The sequence below is a fragment of the Glossina fuscipes genome, unplaced genomic scaffold (genome assembly GCF_014805625.2).
Source record: "Glossina fuscipes isolate IAEA_lab_2018 unplaced genomic scaffold, Yale_Gfus_2 147, whole genome shotgun sequence".
Lineage (NCBI taxonomy): Eukaryota > Metazoa > Arthropoda > Insecta > Diptera > Glossinidae > Glossina > Glossina fuscipes.
In genome coordinates, this window is record NW_023998490.1 from 2,985,724 (window position 1) to 3,002,569 (window position 16,846).

Consider the following 16,846-nt stretch of genomic DNA (forward strand, 5'->3'; position numbering starts at 1 on the left):
AATCTATATGTATATAGATGGAGAGATAAAAAAAATTAAAAAGTGCATGATAATAAAATTTTAATGTTATTTCTTTGGTTTATGAGCGAAGAAGTAAAAATATTTTTATAAAGCTTATGTAAGAAAAATTGAAAGACAACCTTAAGAAGAAATTTTTACCAGCCAACAAACTATTGTAACGACTTAATAGTACGAAGTCATATAAGAGATACTTCCTCTGCACGATTTTATAAAATTGGAGATTTTCTACAAGAGAACGGCCAACACTAGCTATATTCAATGAATAAAAATTTTCTCTTTGTCTCTTTGTTTTTTTTTTTTTTTCTTTTTTATGCATGGCACTGTAAAACAAGAAAACTCTTAACCGATTATCGTATCGACTCGTTGACGTGTGTCTCATTTTGTAATCATAAAACCATAATAATGTACACAAAATTAGGCAAACGTAATACTCGTTTAATGCCAAACTAACCTTAAGACAGCATCTGTTTTCCATTGTAAAGATACAAAGGTGTAATACTGTTAGAGACTTTCCGTATAATTCCTCTATAAACATGCCCTTCCACAAAAGGAATAATATAAGGAAAGCACGAACAAGTAATGCGTGCATATACTAGATGCATTGAAAGATAGATAAGACAAATAAATATCAAAAGCATAAAATAATACTTAGAGAAAAGCTTGAGCTAATACAATAAAGCATGTTCTTTGGGCTCAATTTCCATGACATTTTGCAAACTAAGATTAGCGTTTACAACCCTATTCGTTTGTTTGTTCGTCATAGAAAAGCCCATTATCTTATCTTTATATATTATCGTAGCCTATGTCTGTATATTCTCTAAAAAGGAAATCACTTCTACATACGCACTTGTACAAAAGACACTTGACTCAAGAGATTGGCTACATTTGGAGATCTGTTTGCTTTAATTTGAAATATATTTCATAGATTTAGAAAAAGTTTAAAAAGTATAAGGAAAATTTACTCGTTTCTTTTACTTTTTATTTATTACAAACGCAAAGGAAGTAAGATTAAGAATCGATTATATCAGACTCGCATATGTTAATATACAGAGATCCCTTATAAATGCACTTTTCAAAATCGACAAAATCCCCTTCAGCTTCCGCAATGTTGCTATGATTTGATTCAACGCTTTCTCCCTTAAGCATACATTTGAGATTTGCAAACAGATAATAGTCGCTACAGACCGTTGGGATAATTAATTGCTGGTGTGATCGCCTTCGGCTTGTAAGACGGTGCATTGTTTTAGTGAAAGATCGTATATTTTTTCGTCCCAGTTTTGGCGCTTTTTCCAACTAAATTAGACCAAAAATCTCGTAAAATATTCTGCATTCGTCTTTGCCCCTTTTCCGAGATAGACGCATATGCGTACGACTCTTTTGTGCTAGGTGGCTTTGCACAAACTTCCCTAAATCCTTCCTACACAGCGAACTGACGTTTCAACACAGAAGTGCAATGTTCGTCCCATACTTCGCCAGTCGTCACATGCAGCAAAAAAAAGTCATCAAAATTATTGCCGTTTTACGTTTCCATATAACAATTACTATTAGTGGTGTTTGCGTTTCACTGTGCGTGCAGGCCTCATTAATTTGGAGAACACTTTTCTCATATGAATATTTTGACGCAAAACATTCAAAATTCACTATCTTCTATTATCTTGAGCTATCTACTATAACTTCACTTTTCAGTTATCGGTGATAATTTAACAAAGGCTTTTTTTTGGTGCTTTTGGTGTAACCGTCTCTCTTGGCCAACCATTGCTTTCCGTGTCGCCACTTAATTTCAGGAAATTAAGAAAGTGCTGTTTTCCACGGAGAAGACCTGCCTTAATAACTTTCAAGTCAGTGCCGAGTTATTTTTTCCATCGAAACAAGAAATCAATAGTAACGCCATCTTGAATATCAACCTGGGTGCAAGAGCTTCCAATGTTTCTGCCAAGTTTGAAGTCCACAGCTGGTGTTTTTGGGGCCAGGAAAATGTTGAAAACAGACATTACATAGACGGAGAGACTGATGGACATGCCCAAATCGATTCAAAATTCGATCCTTATTAAGAATATATATAACTCGGTCGGCGTTTCCTGCAGAAGTTTCCTTCTGGGCGTTACAAACGTTTTGACAAAATGAATACATCTCCCATTCTTCAGTAATGCGCATAAAAAAATTTAAATTTAAATTTAGATTGATTTGCTTGAGTATAGGGTACGCTTTGTTGTAATCAAGGCAGGCTTAAATTATGAATAGGAGAAGTAGACAATTGTCATTGACATCATAGAAGGCGCATATAACGAAAATAATTTTGCCAATGTTACGTTGATCAGTGATTTTGTCATGTCCTAACCGTAACCTAACGTGGAAATGGCAACTTACATGACCGTAAAGCGATTAACAAAAATCTTCATAAATTATCTAAGGCAGCAATTGCTTTGGAATAATTTTCCGTTCAGTTCAGTTCACAATAAATGCATGGTAATATGTTTTTAATGAAAATATTTATTATGAGTTAATAAAAAACCTAAATTTTCTATTAAATTATTATGAGAATTCGAGTAAATAATGTGTCAAAATTGATTTTCAAAGTGAGAAAAAGATAGTGGACTTACCTTTACATTACCATTTTCAAAATGAACGGTACATTTATTAAATTTAAACTGATGAGTAGCCAAGATTCGCCCAAGAAAAAGTTTAACGTTCTTTTCTTCAGACTGCTTCAAAGGAAGAATTTCTTTAACATTTTCACACATTTTACTATTTACTCTAATTATGAGGACACACTTTACATTAAAAGATTTAAAGGAAGGTTAAGAAAGAAAAACAACAAAAACGAAGCAAGAAGAAAGTGTTAAGGTCAAAGAGATAAATTATTTATTGCTATAGCATAAGAGTGAAAGTAATAAAATATTTATTTTGTATTTGTTCTTGAAAATTTAACAAAAAAAAAAAAAAAAAAAAGTCTTTGTTTCATCTTTCAAATAAATTATAGAATTATTAAAAGCAATTGCAGTCGAGGGAGACATAAATGAGGAAATCCGAACGAAAAATAAGAAAAGTAAGCTTTAGAAAATCCTCTATAAAGCCTAAAAGCACATATCTCGTAGCCATTCTGCCCATGTGACGATTTACGTGTGTGACGCAAAGAAATGTAGCTGGCAGCAGGTAATACGTCAAACGAAGGGAAACAAACGTAGATGAACGAAACCAGTTATAGCTGAACTGACAAGTAAACATATCACGGACAAACAACTTTGGAGAGGAAAACGGCCTTTGAACGGATTGATGCATAACCATGCAGGCGGTCAGGTTTCTTTAGTTTAAATAAAATGGTGATATGTCGGCTAAGCTGGGTAATATTTCGAACAAAAGGGGGCCAGATGAAAATGAAAGAAAGCAGTTACAGTTACAGTATTGATCCGAGGAACCCGTGAACGGAGTTTCGTTCATCTACCGGCGGGCGACAACCGTCGAGATAAGCGCAAATTTTGGGTGAATTGAGCAGAGAGGCGAATGGAGAGAAGAAATCCGTAGGCCGAACAGGGGAAAACAACTTCTGACGTTTCTCAAGTTGTAGGCGCAGATTCGGCTACAGACAGTCTGAGGAATCTTCATCAAACAAGAAAGGAAATTACGGGTCGGACGATCTAACTGGCGAAAATAAACGAACCCACCTTTGTATACTTTGCAGCATTTGTCTTTTGTTTTCTTCTCAGATGATTAACCATTGGAGTTTCTTCATAATACGACGTGGATTCAATAGGTTAGGGTAGCATGACGTATATCGTGTTTTCTGACTTTTAACAACGATGTGCTGATGATTTAGAGCCCTTTTGGACGCGGGTTTTTTGCGGTATAAAAAGATTATTTTCATGCGATATGCGGCAATGGTTGAAGCATACGAAGAAAGTTGGTCAAAACGGTCAAATCGCCACCAAGTCAACTGTAACTTGTAAACCAATGGCCGGAATGTCATGAAATATTGAAAGGTTTCACCACCGGAGAGTTGGCTCTATCTAAAAATCATATGGATTCGTTAATAGTATTGGCTCGTAAATGTCATCCGTATACCTTATTGATCGAAGTATTGCGTGCAGTACGGCGGCGATGGCTACAAATATTGGGATGATAGGTAAAGGGGAAAAATTAGAATAAAAAGAAAGCATAAAAACGATTAAAAAAATAAGTGTAACAACATTCCCTGTCTGTGGTTATAAAAATGTAAAGAAAAACGGGAAACAAAAATATGTTCATAAATATTAGCGTATGTGCAGACAGGTCACATATACCATCACAGCATTGCATTGGATTTGAAAAACTATAACTTTTATCCAATCAATAAATTTTTTCTTTTTTCTCCTTTTGCTAAACTGCTTATGTTTGTGTATCAGTTTCTAATCTCATGTTCAACGCAAAATTAAGTGTAGACATGGGATTTCACTTTAGTCTTGAAACCGTTCGAGCTCTCTATGGGGAACCAATCCCGTTGATATTTCAATGCAGTTGTATACTCTACCGATTGGTGGCTTTGTCTCTCTCTTTTTCTTAGTTTTCCTTTTTGTGCAATAAAATCACAGAATATTGTGTCGTAAATATGCAGAAAAAAAAAAGAAAAAAAAGTAAAGAAAGAGAAACATATGAAATCCTCTTTCCTTTTTTATTATTTTCTCTTCCTCTTTTTTTGGGGGTAAAGTGAAGCCACAGAAAACTTGTACGGATATCCCATAACCCATGTATTATTGCTAATTCATGCATTGATAGTTACTGTTATTGATGCTGACAAGCACTACTTGTCCTCTTGGCATGGGTGGTAGAGATATTGTAAGGAGATAGCAGGCAACAAAAACATCACCAAGGCTTACATTGAAGTAAAATAATCTAACCTCAGCTAATTCTACTTAAGGATACATTGTTATATAACTTTTTTTGAAATTTGTCCAATGCTAAGTGCCAAGTCATACGGTAAATCGGCATTTTCTCAATTTTATATTCGTCGAAACATTCTCTTAAGTTTTTTGGTAACAAACTCGATAGTAATTATTATAATTAAAAACGTTTTGAAGTAAATTAAGTGAACGAGAAGATTGTTTCCGAAAATTAAGGCTTTTTCATTTCCATTTGTTTGGATGTAAAGTTGCAGCTCTCACCTACGACATGTTCACTAACACTCGAAAGCATACCTTTTGCTCAGTAATTTTGGAAGCATATGGAAGCTCCTGCAAGGCAGATCATCAAAATCATCATGCAAAAGTGATTAAGCATAGATTTGTTAACAAGCTAGTAAATAGGATGAGAGGGCATAGTAATAAAATTAAGAAGAGCGTACTTTCAGCCAAGAGAAAGGATCACAAGAAAACTTCTGAAAAAAATTTATACATTAAGTGTACAAACCGATTTCCCCCTTTTTTTCTTCGATATTCGAGGCCTTATTGTGAAAAACTGTTTCTAGATTCACAAACTGTAAGTTTTGCTAGATAGGATCAGATTTGTTCACACTGAAAATCCACGACATGATGGCTTTTGCCAAGTTGCTTTCGTTTTCTGTCCCAATTGCAGGAATTGTTTTTGATAGCCCTAGTAATGGGAGGAAAACAAACCCGTACAGCTAGATCCCTTTCCCCCGTCCCAAGTTGACATTCAGCTGTGTCGCCCCAGTTAATACTTGGAGCACTCCGCATTATGGCATCGTAAACGTATTCACAATTAACCACTGGTAAGGAATAAGCCGGCAGCATGTTCTTGTGAATCGAGCAGGAAAAGTAAAGTTTCCCGCAAGTAGAGTTTCTTTGACATAGAATTACATTTCTTCAAAGCTCCAAAACAGTACAGTTGCGTAAGGCTTAAAGACTACACTTTCAAATGAGGAAAAGTCACAGTTTTATTTGCCATCCTATGGCACTATCCTCTCATTTATTTATACTCATAGACATAGATAGACACATGTTTAATGCTTTTAAAAGAATCTTTGTAGGGTTTTCTCAATAATATTGCAAACTACTTCCTTCTAATATAAACTACAAAGTGTTGAAAAATGAAAAACTTTAGTGACGAATGTTAACTATATTCAATGCTCAGATCAAGTGCGCTGCTTAAGCAAACGTTCATTCATACTCCGCTTCACGCAGTTTCTCACTGACTCCCGCAAATTAATAAGTGCTGCGCAAAGCAAGGAACAGGTGTGTGACATATGAGTCATTTTTCTATCCTCTAGAGACGACATGTCCCCAGGGGACTTAACACAAACTAGCGCCTATGAAGGCACGGTTCATGCAAAACAAATGCATTATGTTATTTAGAGACCGAAAATTATCTCCGAATATCGGGTAAGGGGCTATGTAAGGGCACGCCCTCCGTTCTGGGGGAAGACAAAGTCTATTTAATACCTCGATATTTAATGTTTTCATTATCTTAGCTAAACGCAGCCATCACAAAGCCTCCTGAACGATCGTTGTCAACTGCGAAAAATGAGAAAGCGAGGACAGGATGCTACCGAAATATGGGCGACCTGTGCCCGAACCTGGTTTTTATGCTTTTGGCGACCAAGCAAATACCATGCCATATCTGCAGTCACAAGCTGATTCTATCTAAAACATGAGGTCTACCGCGCTATGAACTGCACCCGAATATGCCGATTTGATAGTTACTTATTACATTATGCGGTAATACGAGTATTTTAATTTAATCGTTTGTACAGTCTTGGCTAATCGGCTTTCCAATGGCCAATGGCAGAGAAGATATCGATACGCGTTTTGCCTCCACAGAATTGCTTTCATAAGCCAAAAAGATATGACCTTAAGTCGTTTTCAGGATATCATTTTCAAATTTATCATACCGGTTCATAAATGGTTGCAGCAACGAGAACATTCACAAAAAAAAAAAAAAAAAACGAAAACAAAAACAAAATCCATGATAATATTAATGATGATTATCTCTATCAGTCACTCAATTTATGTTTCAATCTTGCTATTCTTGTCTGTTCTCTTTTTATATATTGTCGTATCATCTAAAATAAATAAAAAAAAAAAAAAAAACACGCAAGGACGCTGCTATTTGCGTAAAATTCCATTTGGAGCGTGAAAAGAATCCGCATAAATTTAATAGTCGCATGAAAAACAAATTGTGGTATTTTGAGTATGCAACATCTGAGACATTTGCCGCATCTTGCAAGAATCTCCACGAGAATATTGAAATTATCGTAAGTACAAGAACGTGACAGAACATATTTCTAAAATAAAGAATAATTCAAAATGAAACAAAGGGATGAATAAAAGAAAACAGTGAGAAAAAAAAAAAAAACCTTAAATAAAGCAAGAAAAGAAGCTTTGATGATAAATGTTTTCGTCGTTTACTTTCTGCTTATTACTTTCAGTGTGATGGTGTTGCTTTGGATTTAGCGAAAGGACCTCATTTGCAGGGTATCGCTTTGCTTAACATTCCCTACACACATGGTGGCTCGAATTTATGGGGCGAACATTTGTCACAAAAACGCATACGTAAAGGTGCAGGTCCGTTTCGCAAGAAATTGAGATCATCTGATAAAGAGCTTTCTTCGACGAGTTTCAATTCCGTTGATTTATCGGTAGCCATACAAGGTAATAAACAACTTGCAATTAATTTTGATTTTTCAATTAAAAGCCTCTCTACTTTATCTGCCACCACGCAAGAAGGGTTCTAGGCTTTACGTGTTAAACATATATCATATATATCTTAAAAATATAGATCAGAGGTTTCAAAAGGTTAAGATCTTTTAGCTATAATACCTAATGGGGTGAAATCGATAGTCATTTGGCTGAGTCTTAAAGACAGCTAGCTCTTCTGCTCTAAAAATCTGAAAAGTGCAGTTATTTAACATTGCCTTCGCTTGTAGCGATGTGCCGGCAGTCGCCAAGAACGGCAGTATCTAGAAAATGCTAATGTAAAATCACTTGCGAAAAGCTGGCTGCAAAAAGAAACATGATATGTAAATATAATATGAAAACGACTCGATCTCGAACTCGATTTCCGAAACTCCAACAAGTAAAAAAGTTATATTCAGTAAGATCACATCTTTTATAGCCATCCCCATTATCCTAAACCGGACGGAAAAAGTAAAAGAACTAAATTTTCCTACTTTTCAACATCAAATCAATTTTCATACAATATGGAAAGGGCGCGGCTGTTTTTTGCTATTTTCATAATAAAAGTTTTTGCCGCATAGGCATGTAGGCGTCTCTGACGCTTCCTTCTCGGCATTGCAAACGTTTTCACAAATTGCGTTTGCGCCCCATCCTTCGGTGATAGTTATAAAAAAAAAAAACAGTGGTGATCCTTTATTATAGTAACCAAGACTAACTAGTTCTAAGAATGGAGATAATTGCCTGCTTGCATAACATTTTATTTTCGGTACGCGAATTTGTCACTTGAAAATACAAAATAGGTCGTCCAATTACCGGGTTAATGCAGGCCACAAAAGTCTATGCTATAATACGTATTAAGAGGTTGCATTAATTTTGATAGTTTTTTCACTTGCGAAATATTGGTACGACATGCGCAAATCAAAATTGTTTCCATCATGTTCTACAACATTATACCATATATACTTGGTAACATGTCGTTATCATGTCAAAAGAAGTTATATTGGTTTGGCAGCGATCCACCCACCGATACATTTTCGCACTTCTTCAACTTTGCCAGCGTGCCAGCCAAGCCATGCTGCACCGATCTGAGGAAGTAATAATCAGCAGGCGACATGTCTGGGGAGTACGCTCACTGTGACAGAACTTCCCATTCGAGCTGCAACAGTGTAGACAAGCCTTGCAACAAGTGGCCAAAAAATGGCATTTTCAGTCAACTTGTATCGCCACCTTTAAACCGATGGAACCAAAACGGTTGACAGTTGAACGTGTTTGATGGGCTTCAAAAGCAGATTTCTTCGATTAAACAACAAAAGTAATAAATTTGGAAGAATAGGAAGAACTTGAGCGCTCCATGATTAACGTCAGCAGCACACGCCGAATAAATCAATATAATTAAGACGAAAACTGTTATGTTATGAAGAGGAATTCAATTGTTTTGTGCACTGGCACTTCCCATTTATTCATACTTTTTACCTGTAGAAGTCGCCTATCAAAATTAACGCAACCACCTAATATATTTTTTGGTATGCTATGTGAGTCATATTTAGATTTACATTGCTTTGGAAATTAACAAAACATACTTTTAGGAAATTTTTACCAGCATTGATCGGCTATTTTGCCGTAAGAAAACTTGTTGGAAACCCTTCACTAAGTTTTTGCCGCTTGCTAGTAGAGTTAAGTTTTTCAGAAACATCAAAGCTTTCTTCGTCACCCACAAAGATCATCTTAAGTAATTAAAAAGTATTCTAGATTGCTGAGGCATTTTTTAGCCAGTTTCTTAACTCTTGCGCATGATTTGTGTACACATCGTGTGAAACAAAAAATTACCAGTCGATATAAAAACTCTAAGTTTCAAGAAAATATTATATAACACAGTTCATGTTGTATGTTTTCTTTATAATATAATTTAGTTTAGTATAGATTAAAAAAAACAAAAAAAAGAATTGGTTAAATTTATAGATGTGGGAGTGATTTATTTTCGGCACAATGCGTGACACAGAAATCGATAGAACTCTTTAATTATCGTAAAACAGTGGACGGTGCGGATAGGAGCAGTTCAATTAGCGCATGATGTACAGCGGATGCACGAACGCTATAAGAAAATAATTTCCACTCCATAGACATTATGTAACCGAACTACCACATGTTATATGAAGAACATTCTTTTCTTTAATTCCTCTTAATTCCATTATTATTATTATTATTATTATCATTGCTATGCATTTAACCAGAGAAATAATTTCTAAGACGCAATCCTTAAAGCGCTTGCATGTAGGGCTACTAGCGTTTTCTTGTGTCTACATTTTATTATTTGCTAGCAATTTTTAAGTTTTCAACAAACAATCCCTCTTTCAACAATAAATTGTTCGCTCTTTATCGAATAAAACCGATTTTAATCGTTCGCTTCGAGTTTTCCGCACAATTATTATACGACCATACGTATAGCTTGGTTACACGTCATCGCTGATTTTAATTGCAATGTAATGGGAATACTGCCCGACTAGATGCTTAACATAAGAAGAGAGAACTTTTTTTTTTTTTAACATATGGTCAACCATTCAGGGAGTGTCTCTGATTTGTGTAATACGATCACGGTCGGAAGGAAGGGAGGAAAAAGGAAAAGATAGGAAAGCGGCTAATCAGTAATTGTTATGCTTGCCTTTACCGACTAAGTGCTCACTACAACTACGAGCACCGTAAATTCTACCGCATCGAGATTTGAACCCTCGAAAGCGGACTTAGTAGTCGGGATTCTTACGTAGTCGGCTACTCATACGGACTAGCGTTTCTAACGTAAACTAACTTCTACTTTTGTATTACTCATGAAATTTGAATATCTTGTTACACACTTGTTACACACACACACACACACACTGATATGTGGTATATTCATAGCGTATGGAAAATATATTGCGAGCATCAAAGTGTTAAGTTCGCTTTGGTATCACATTTTGGTTAAATTATTCTCTTGTTAATTTTACTTTATATGCAATCGGCCAAAGAGCGTTGACCCAGGGTTGGCCGCTTTGATATTTTCTTAATATACGGACCGATATGCAGGATCGGGGGATAATGACGTTGGAAGTCATGGCCGTTGGCTCCGATAGTGATCTTGAATAGATTGCCAATTAAGTTCGAACGGAGGAGAAGAAGATGACACTTCCCCTTGCTTCTAGATTCAACTGCCGTACGAGTAACATAGTGTATCGGTAAAATTAGATAAGTTTCAATACGTACAGGGAAGCCTGTAAAGATGTTCTGCCAGCTAATAGTGCGATAAGAAAAGATTAGATTAGGCTAACTAGCCGAGACGCTCGAGTCTTTCAGGACTAGCCAACATGACATCTTCTAATTTCCATTAGCCTTCGATGCATTTATAATACAAATAATACATATCGATTTAAGTAAATAAATTACTGTGAAAATGAGCAGAGTTTATGGTAATAAAGTTGGAAAAGAACGTTGGAAAGTACCAAACTTTGGTTGCTATGATATGCATAATATATCAAAGATAAGGTTAAAGCAACTTTTCAGTAAAGGGCCAGAGCACTTGATAAAGTTTATTGGGGTATGTGTATACCTGACCTGTGTAGGTCACATTTTCTAAAACTGTTTTCGTCAGGAAGGAATTTAAATTCTGTACATAAGGCTGTCTGTCTGTCTGTCTGTCTGTCTGCCTATGTGTTACGAAAGCGAATCTTTATTCCACCGCCTGCAATAATTAGAAAAATCGTTTCATCGATTTAGCAATAATTAGCAAAAACTTTGAAAATTTTCCCCTTTTCGCTAGGTTATCACATTAACATTGAAGAAGAAGAAATCTTTAGACATTTAAATTGGATCGCAAATTTTCCTTTAATTGAACATCCCGTCCAAGTTTGAAATCAAGTAAATTAGATAAAAAGCCGGACCAAAATAGAAAATGGGATTTCACTTCACATTTTTACGCGAGAACATGAAAGCATAAGAGAATGAGATTTTAAATTTACATACATATCAACTATACGAGTGTTCGAGTCGAACACTGTAAAAAAGCTGGTGGCGGTTATCTGAAGATTTCTGCTTGCATATCATATGTGACGCCAACAATTTTAGCCACTTTTAATCGCTACCATTATTAGATATCGGCGATCGGTTAATCGAAGTAATCGGTTTAGAAAACTGCCTGCATATGGGTCAAGTTCGCACCGGCTTAAGGGCTTCTGGTCGGCGTTTGGCTCAATGTAGCGAAGTTATAATAAAAACTAAAAAAACTTTTCCTATGCAAATTGATGGTGAACCCTGGATGCAAATGCCTTGCACGGTAAGGATGAAATCATTCGTACCTATCCCCTACAGGCGATTACCATTTATTTATTCATTTATCTTTGTTTTGCGCACAGATTAAAATAACGCATAAAAATCAAGTTCCAATGCTAATGGCACCACGTTCCGCCAAAGGACGAGGTTTCTTTAATATGCTATGCAGCTGATTTAGACGCAGTGTTTCATCGAGTTCAATATTACGGAAACGGTTTTTAACCGCCGCCAATAATGCAAGCAGTAATCCTACTACAACAACCATACACACTACAGAAACTACCACCGTCCAACGTATAGATTAGCTTTAATATTATTAAGATACGAAGTAGTACTTAAACGGAATATAAATTATACACACACGCGCATATACCTATACGTATACCCGCGCGCACGCACACATACACCCATACACGAATAATAAATGGATATACGACTAACTTTTAAATATAAGAACAAGTGAAAACACTGTAGTAGGTTACAGCCACCCTTAAATACCGTACTCCGTCATTATTCACATAATGACCTTTCAAAATAAAACCGTTATACGAGAAGTGAAAAAGTGGTCCAATCTGATAATTTTCAATACCGTTGGTCGAAGAACTTAAACAATTTCATCGGAGTACCTCACATATCGCGAGATATAGGTTGAAAACAAAAAGACATGATAGACAGACGGATAGACGGACAGACAAGCTTAGATGGATTCATAAAAGGGTTCTGCATCGGTCGGCATAATAAAATATATATCCGTTTCAAGTCCATTTGGGTGGGCATACATCTGCACTAACGTAACATACTCTTGTAGCACAAATGGCGTAGAGTACAAAAATGGCACAGCTATCGCACTTATTCATATAAAAACGTATAACAAAAGTAGTCCTGGGTACTTCAAGGTCATTTTGAACCTCCCCTTCTCCCCCCCCGCACACGCACACACATACATATATGTACATATACACGGAGAGATTCGTTACATAATTCAGCCTGTAGAGTATCTGGATTGTTAGTTGTTAAGTTATAAAACATATGGAAAATATTTCACTTTATTTATAAATAGCATTACACAAAGTCCATTTACACATACATATAAATATAAAAATTATATGTATAAAGTATAACAGATAAAAAAAAAATAGAACCTAACAAGGGAAATTTTAAGTCCTAATATAATATATTGACACATATATACATATATATACACATATATATACACATATATATATATATATATATATACTTGCTCTTATACAAAAGCATTCTAAACCGCACACGCATATATTAAAAAACTTTAAATCTCCAACTATGCATAGAAAAATTTTAGATATATAAAGCTTTTTAGTCCAATAGGTTCCAGAACAAAATGTAACTCTAAAGAGACCAAAAGAAAAAAAAACCAAAAGTAACAACAAGAATAGAGTATAAAGAAACAAAAAAACTAACATTACAGATTTTAAAAATTGTTAAATATACAAGCAAAAAATGGAAGACAGATTTACAGAAAAATTAGGTAAAACGAATTCTAAAAAAAGAAAAAAAACGAATGCTAACATTGAAAACCTTCTAAAATATAAGCAAATATTTAAAAGAAAAAATTTTTTTCACATATCACAGACTTTTGTTATATAACAAATAGAACTATTATTATATAACAAAGTTTTATATAATTTGTTTTTAAAATATTATTTTTATATTTAATATTTTACTGTTTTTTTTTTTTTTTTTTTTTTTTTTTTAATTAAAAGCAAAGCTAAACTGTATTCAGAACCGGAATATATGAAATGAATACTTCACATGCCAAATCGATTAACTCCATTTTCTGAATTTTGTTCTAAAATTTTAATATTTAAGTACTTGATTGACTTTGTAACGGTAATATTCCATGAATATAAGTGTTAATCATATTAGATGACAACTTCTTCATTCTTGGTCATTGAATAATGAATAATATATTTCAGAATCCAACATCGTAATATAAATTTAATTAAAACACTTTCTAACAAAGCCATTGAAGGTTGAATACGGCTGACAAATAACCATAAAGGCATATATCGATTAAGGAATAAAATATTGTTTGTTGTATTCCACGTTGTTGTATACTACGTACGGTACAGAATATACTAAGTTTATGCAAACGTACGTAACATACAGAAGAGCTTAAGATAGACTCACCATTTATTGTATGTTCGTTTCTCCCCCTGTCCGTCTGATCTGTCCATGTATTTTTGAGATATTTTATGAAATTTGCAACATTGACATGTTTTGACCCAAGAACGAACGCTATGGAAAATGATTTGTAGGTGTCCACGTTTTCCACCAATCGCCATGTGATGTCTTATATTGCAACGTGGTTACGTAACCGTTCCTACAAAACCTGCATCTTTGTATGGCGAAAAAGGCATAATTCATCCATAAGGTGAAAATAGATCCAGTATAACAGTTAATTGACTAAGAAGTAAACCTTATCGAATCTGGACCACGTAGGCGTATTGCTTAGATATCACCGCATATAACGATTCTCAGGAAATGTTAAAAAGTTTTTAATGTTTTATGACAAAAATATGTTCATAGTAGCAATTTGATCCACATTTGTTAGACCACACTCCTTATAAGATTCCTCATGAATAGTAAGGCCTTCAGAAAAAATATAATGTTTGATATTTTACGATGAACATTTTTCTGTAATAGCAATCGAACACAAGAATTGACGGTAGGGATTTGGATCACACAGGTATATTGCTTCGACCACAAATACACAAAGGTTGTCATGAAATCATAAGGGAGAAAATCTAATTTCTAGTTTCTAATACTAGAAACTGAAAAACAATAATATATTTTGGAAGTATATTAAAATTGGATCACGCCTTGTGACGTTTTGGATTTACCCCAATATCCGGGCTTTCATGAAAAATATTCCTTTGCATGAAAATAATGTGTAATTTTTGATATATTATCACCAAAACGCTAGAATAACTAACTACTCTAGACCAAGTGCTATAGGGTATCTAAAAGTCGGCCTTGCCTGCCTATAATATTATTGTTTTCATCTTACTGTTCTATTTGCATAAGTTTCAATAAGTATAAAACTTAATTTCTTAACAAAAGTATATAAATAAATTCTTAATTTATCTTTCAAAACAAACAAAACCATATTCCATATGTACTTCATAGAAAATAATCATATGCGCAAAAATGTAACTTAATATTAATTAAACTACGTCATTAATACGATATTGTGCTGCTCTTGTGAATAAGGACTTGCATGAGTGGCATAGAATCCACATAATTTCTCACAAAGATTATATCAATCTCCGTCCATTTTAACGATATTACAAGTTTAAGTTTCTTAAGCGGAGGATATCGCTTGGACATTGAAATTATCTTCGCGGAAATATTGCACGGAGATTCTCAATCGGGTTGAGGTCGGGGTTCATGGCTGGCCGCTCCAGTCACGTTTATTTGGTGTGATTCAAAAAAATTTTCGTAAACCCTGCGATATATCGCTTCGTTATCTTTTTGGAACGTGCAATTATCACCATATAACACTCCAGCGTAGTCCTTTAAGTTGTTCTCAAACAAGTCAACATACGTCTACATGTTCATTTCGCGGGGTAGAAAGCATAATTTTGACTTTCCTTGTTCTTGTAATTCAGTCCATACCATAAGAGATCTGTCTTCATGGTTCTAGCTTCCAGTACATTTGCCGAGAATGTCATTTATGATCCCCCACAGGTCTGTCCAAATTAATGTTTTTCCCATCATTTAATATTAAGATGTTCTAACTCTTCCTTCAAAACATCTGCAGTTGACGAAAAATTCAACGTACGCTGGGTTAAGAAGGTTAAGTGATTTCACAATTTTATGTTCATACCTAAGATCTATATCGTCCTTACGAAGTTGCAGTCCCGTTACATTCACACTTAATACTGCCTTTATTTGCCTGCAACTTATATTTTCATTAGTTGCTAAATGGCAAATATGCCGCCTTATCCTTTAATCTACGGTTACAATTCCTCCAATGCGCTTAATGCTAATATAATTGCCAAAGCTTTTTAGGTAATTTTCGATCGCATTGCAGTAAGTAAGTCTCGTTCCTTTAATCTTCCCGCAATCCTGATCCGACAGTTTCAAGGGACATTTTCAATCAGCAACAAATCAATGGGTGCATAATTATTCTTTAAAATATTTTGAAAATGCGTTAATTTGCTATCAAATTGCAAATTGGTTAGTTCGATAATCCTAGGTCAAGGGACCACAAGTAAAGATTAAAGAAGAAGCATGTACCTGATAAAGAGAGAGTATAGATACAAAAAAATAATTTACCATTAGTTGTTGGATGTGAGAATAAGCGTCCACATTTGTTTATATTTGTATAAAAATTGCGTGCATACTCTTTCCACAATGTTCATAAAAAAAAAAAAAAACACACAAACAATTTTAGAAAATTTACTGTTCCGTACATTTGATTTTATGGAGTTAATCAATTTAACAAGTGAGGCATTTAAATGTGGGACGTGAAAAAGTAGACGAAATGTTCTATTCGGCTTACGGGGTATCACTGGAAGTTAACATATCACGTTCAATAGGCGGTAATTATAAACATTTACTAGTTTTTAAATGGCCCTAATAGCAAAAGCAAATTTCAATCAAGCTCCGACGTTAATGTGTCAAAGTATCACGTTCATTTAGTTACGACTTTCGGACCTAACAGCAGACGGATGGTCAGGTGGACAAATTTATACCGTTAAATGACTTCAGAATCTCATACTGACTGAAAGATATAAACACTTTATGAGATATCTGTCCAGAGAGACAAATCTTGAAATATGTGAGAAGCCGTCTTTCTTGCTCGCCTACAACTCTGAAAACGTTCAGAATTTCGTTCGGAGCACTACTTCCAAAGTCTTGTGGATAATTTGTGG

At 34.8% G+C, this 16,846-nt stretch overlaps 1 protein-coding gene across 4 annotated transcripts in view; it reads left to right on the top strand.

Annotated features, from left to right (window-relative positions):
* The window catches only part of LOC119641142 (diacylglycerol kinase 1), a 123,567-nt gene extending 111,137 nt beyond the window's left edge, over window positions 1–12,430 (top strand). For 3 of the 4 annotated variants that reach the window (XM_038039630.1, XM_038039629.1, XM_038039631.1), the window contains exons 17-20: window positions 7,049–7,204; window positions 7,379–7,601; window positions 11,747–11,928; window positions 12,008–12,430. In XM_038039630.1, coding sequence (XP_037895558.1) covers window positions 7,049–7,204; window positions 7,379–7,601; window positions 11,747–11,928; window positions 12,008–12,097 — 651 coding nt within the window. In that variant the 3' untranslated portion in view covers window positions 12,098–12,430. The other variant, XM_038039632.1, reaches the window with a different exon arrangement.
* Window positions 12,431–16,846: the final 4,416 nt, after the last annotated feature.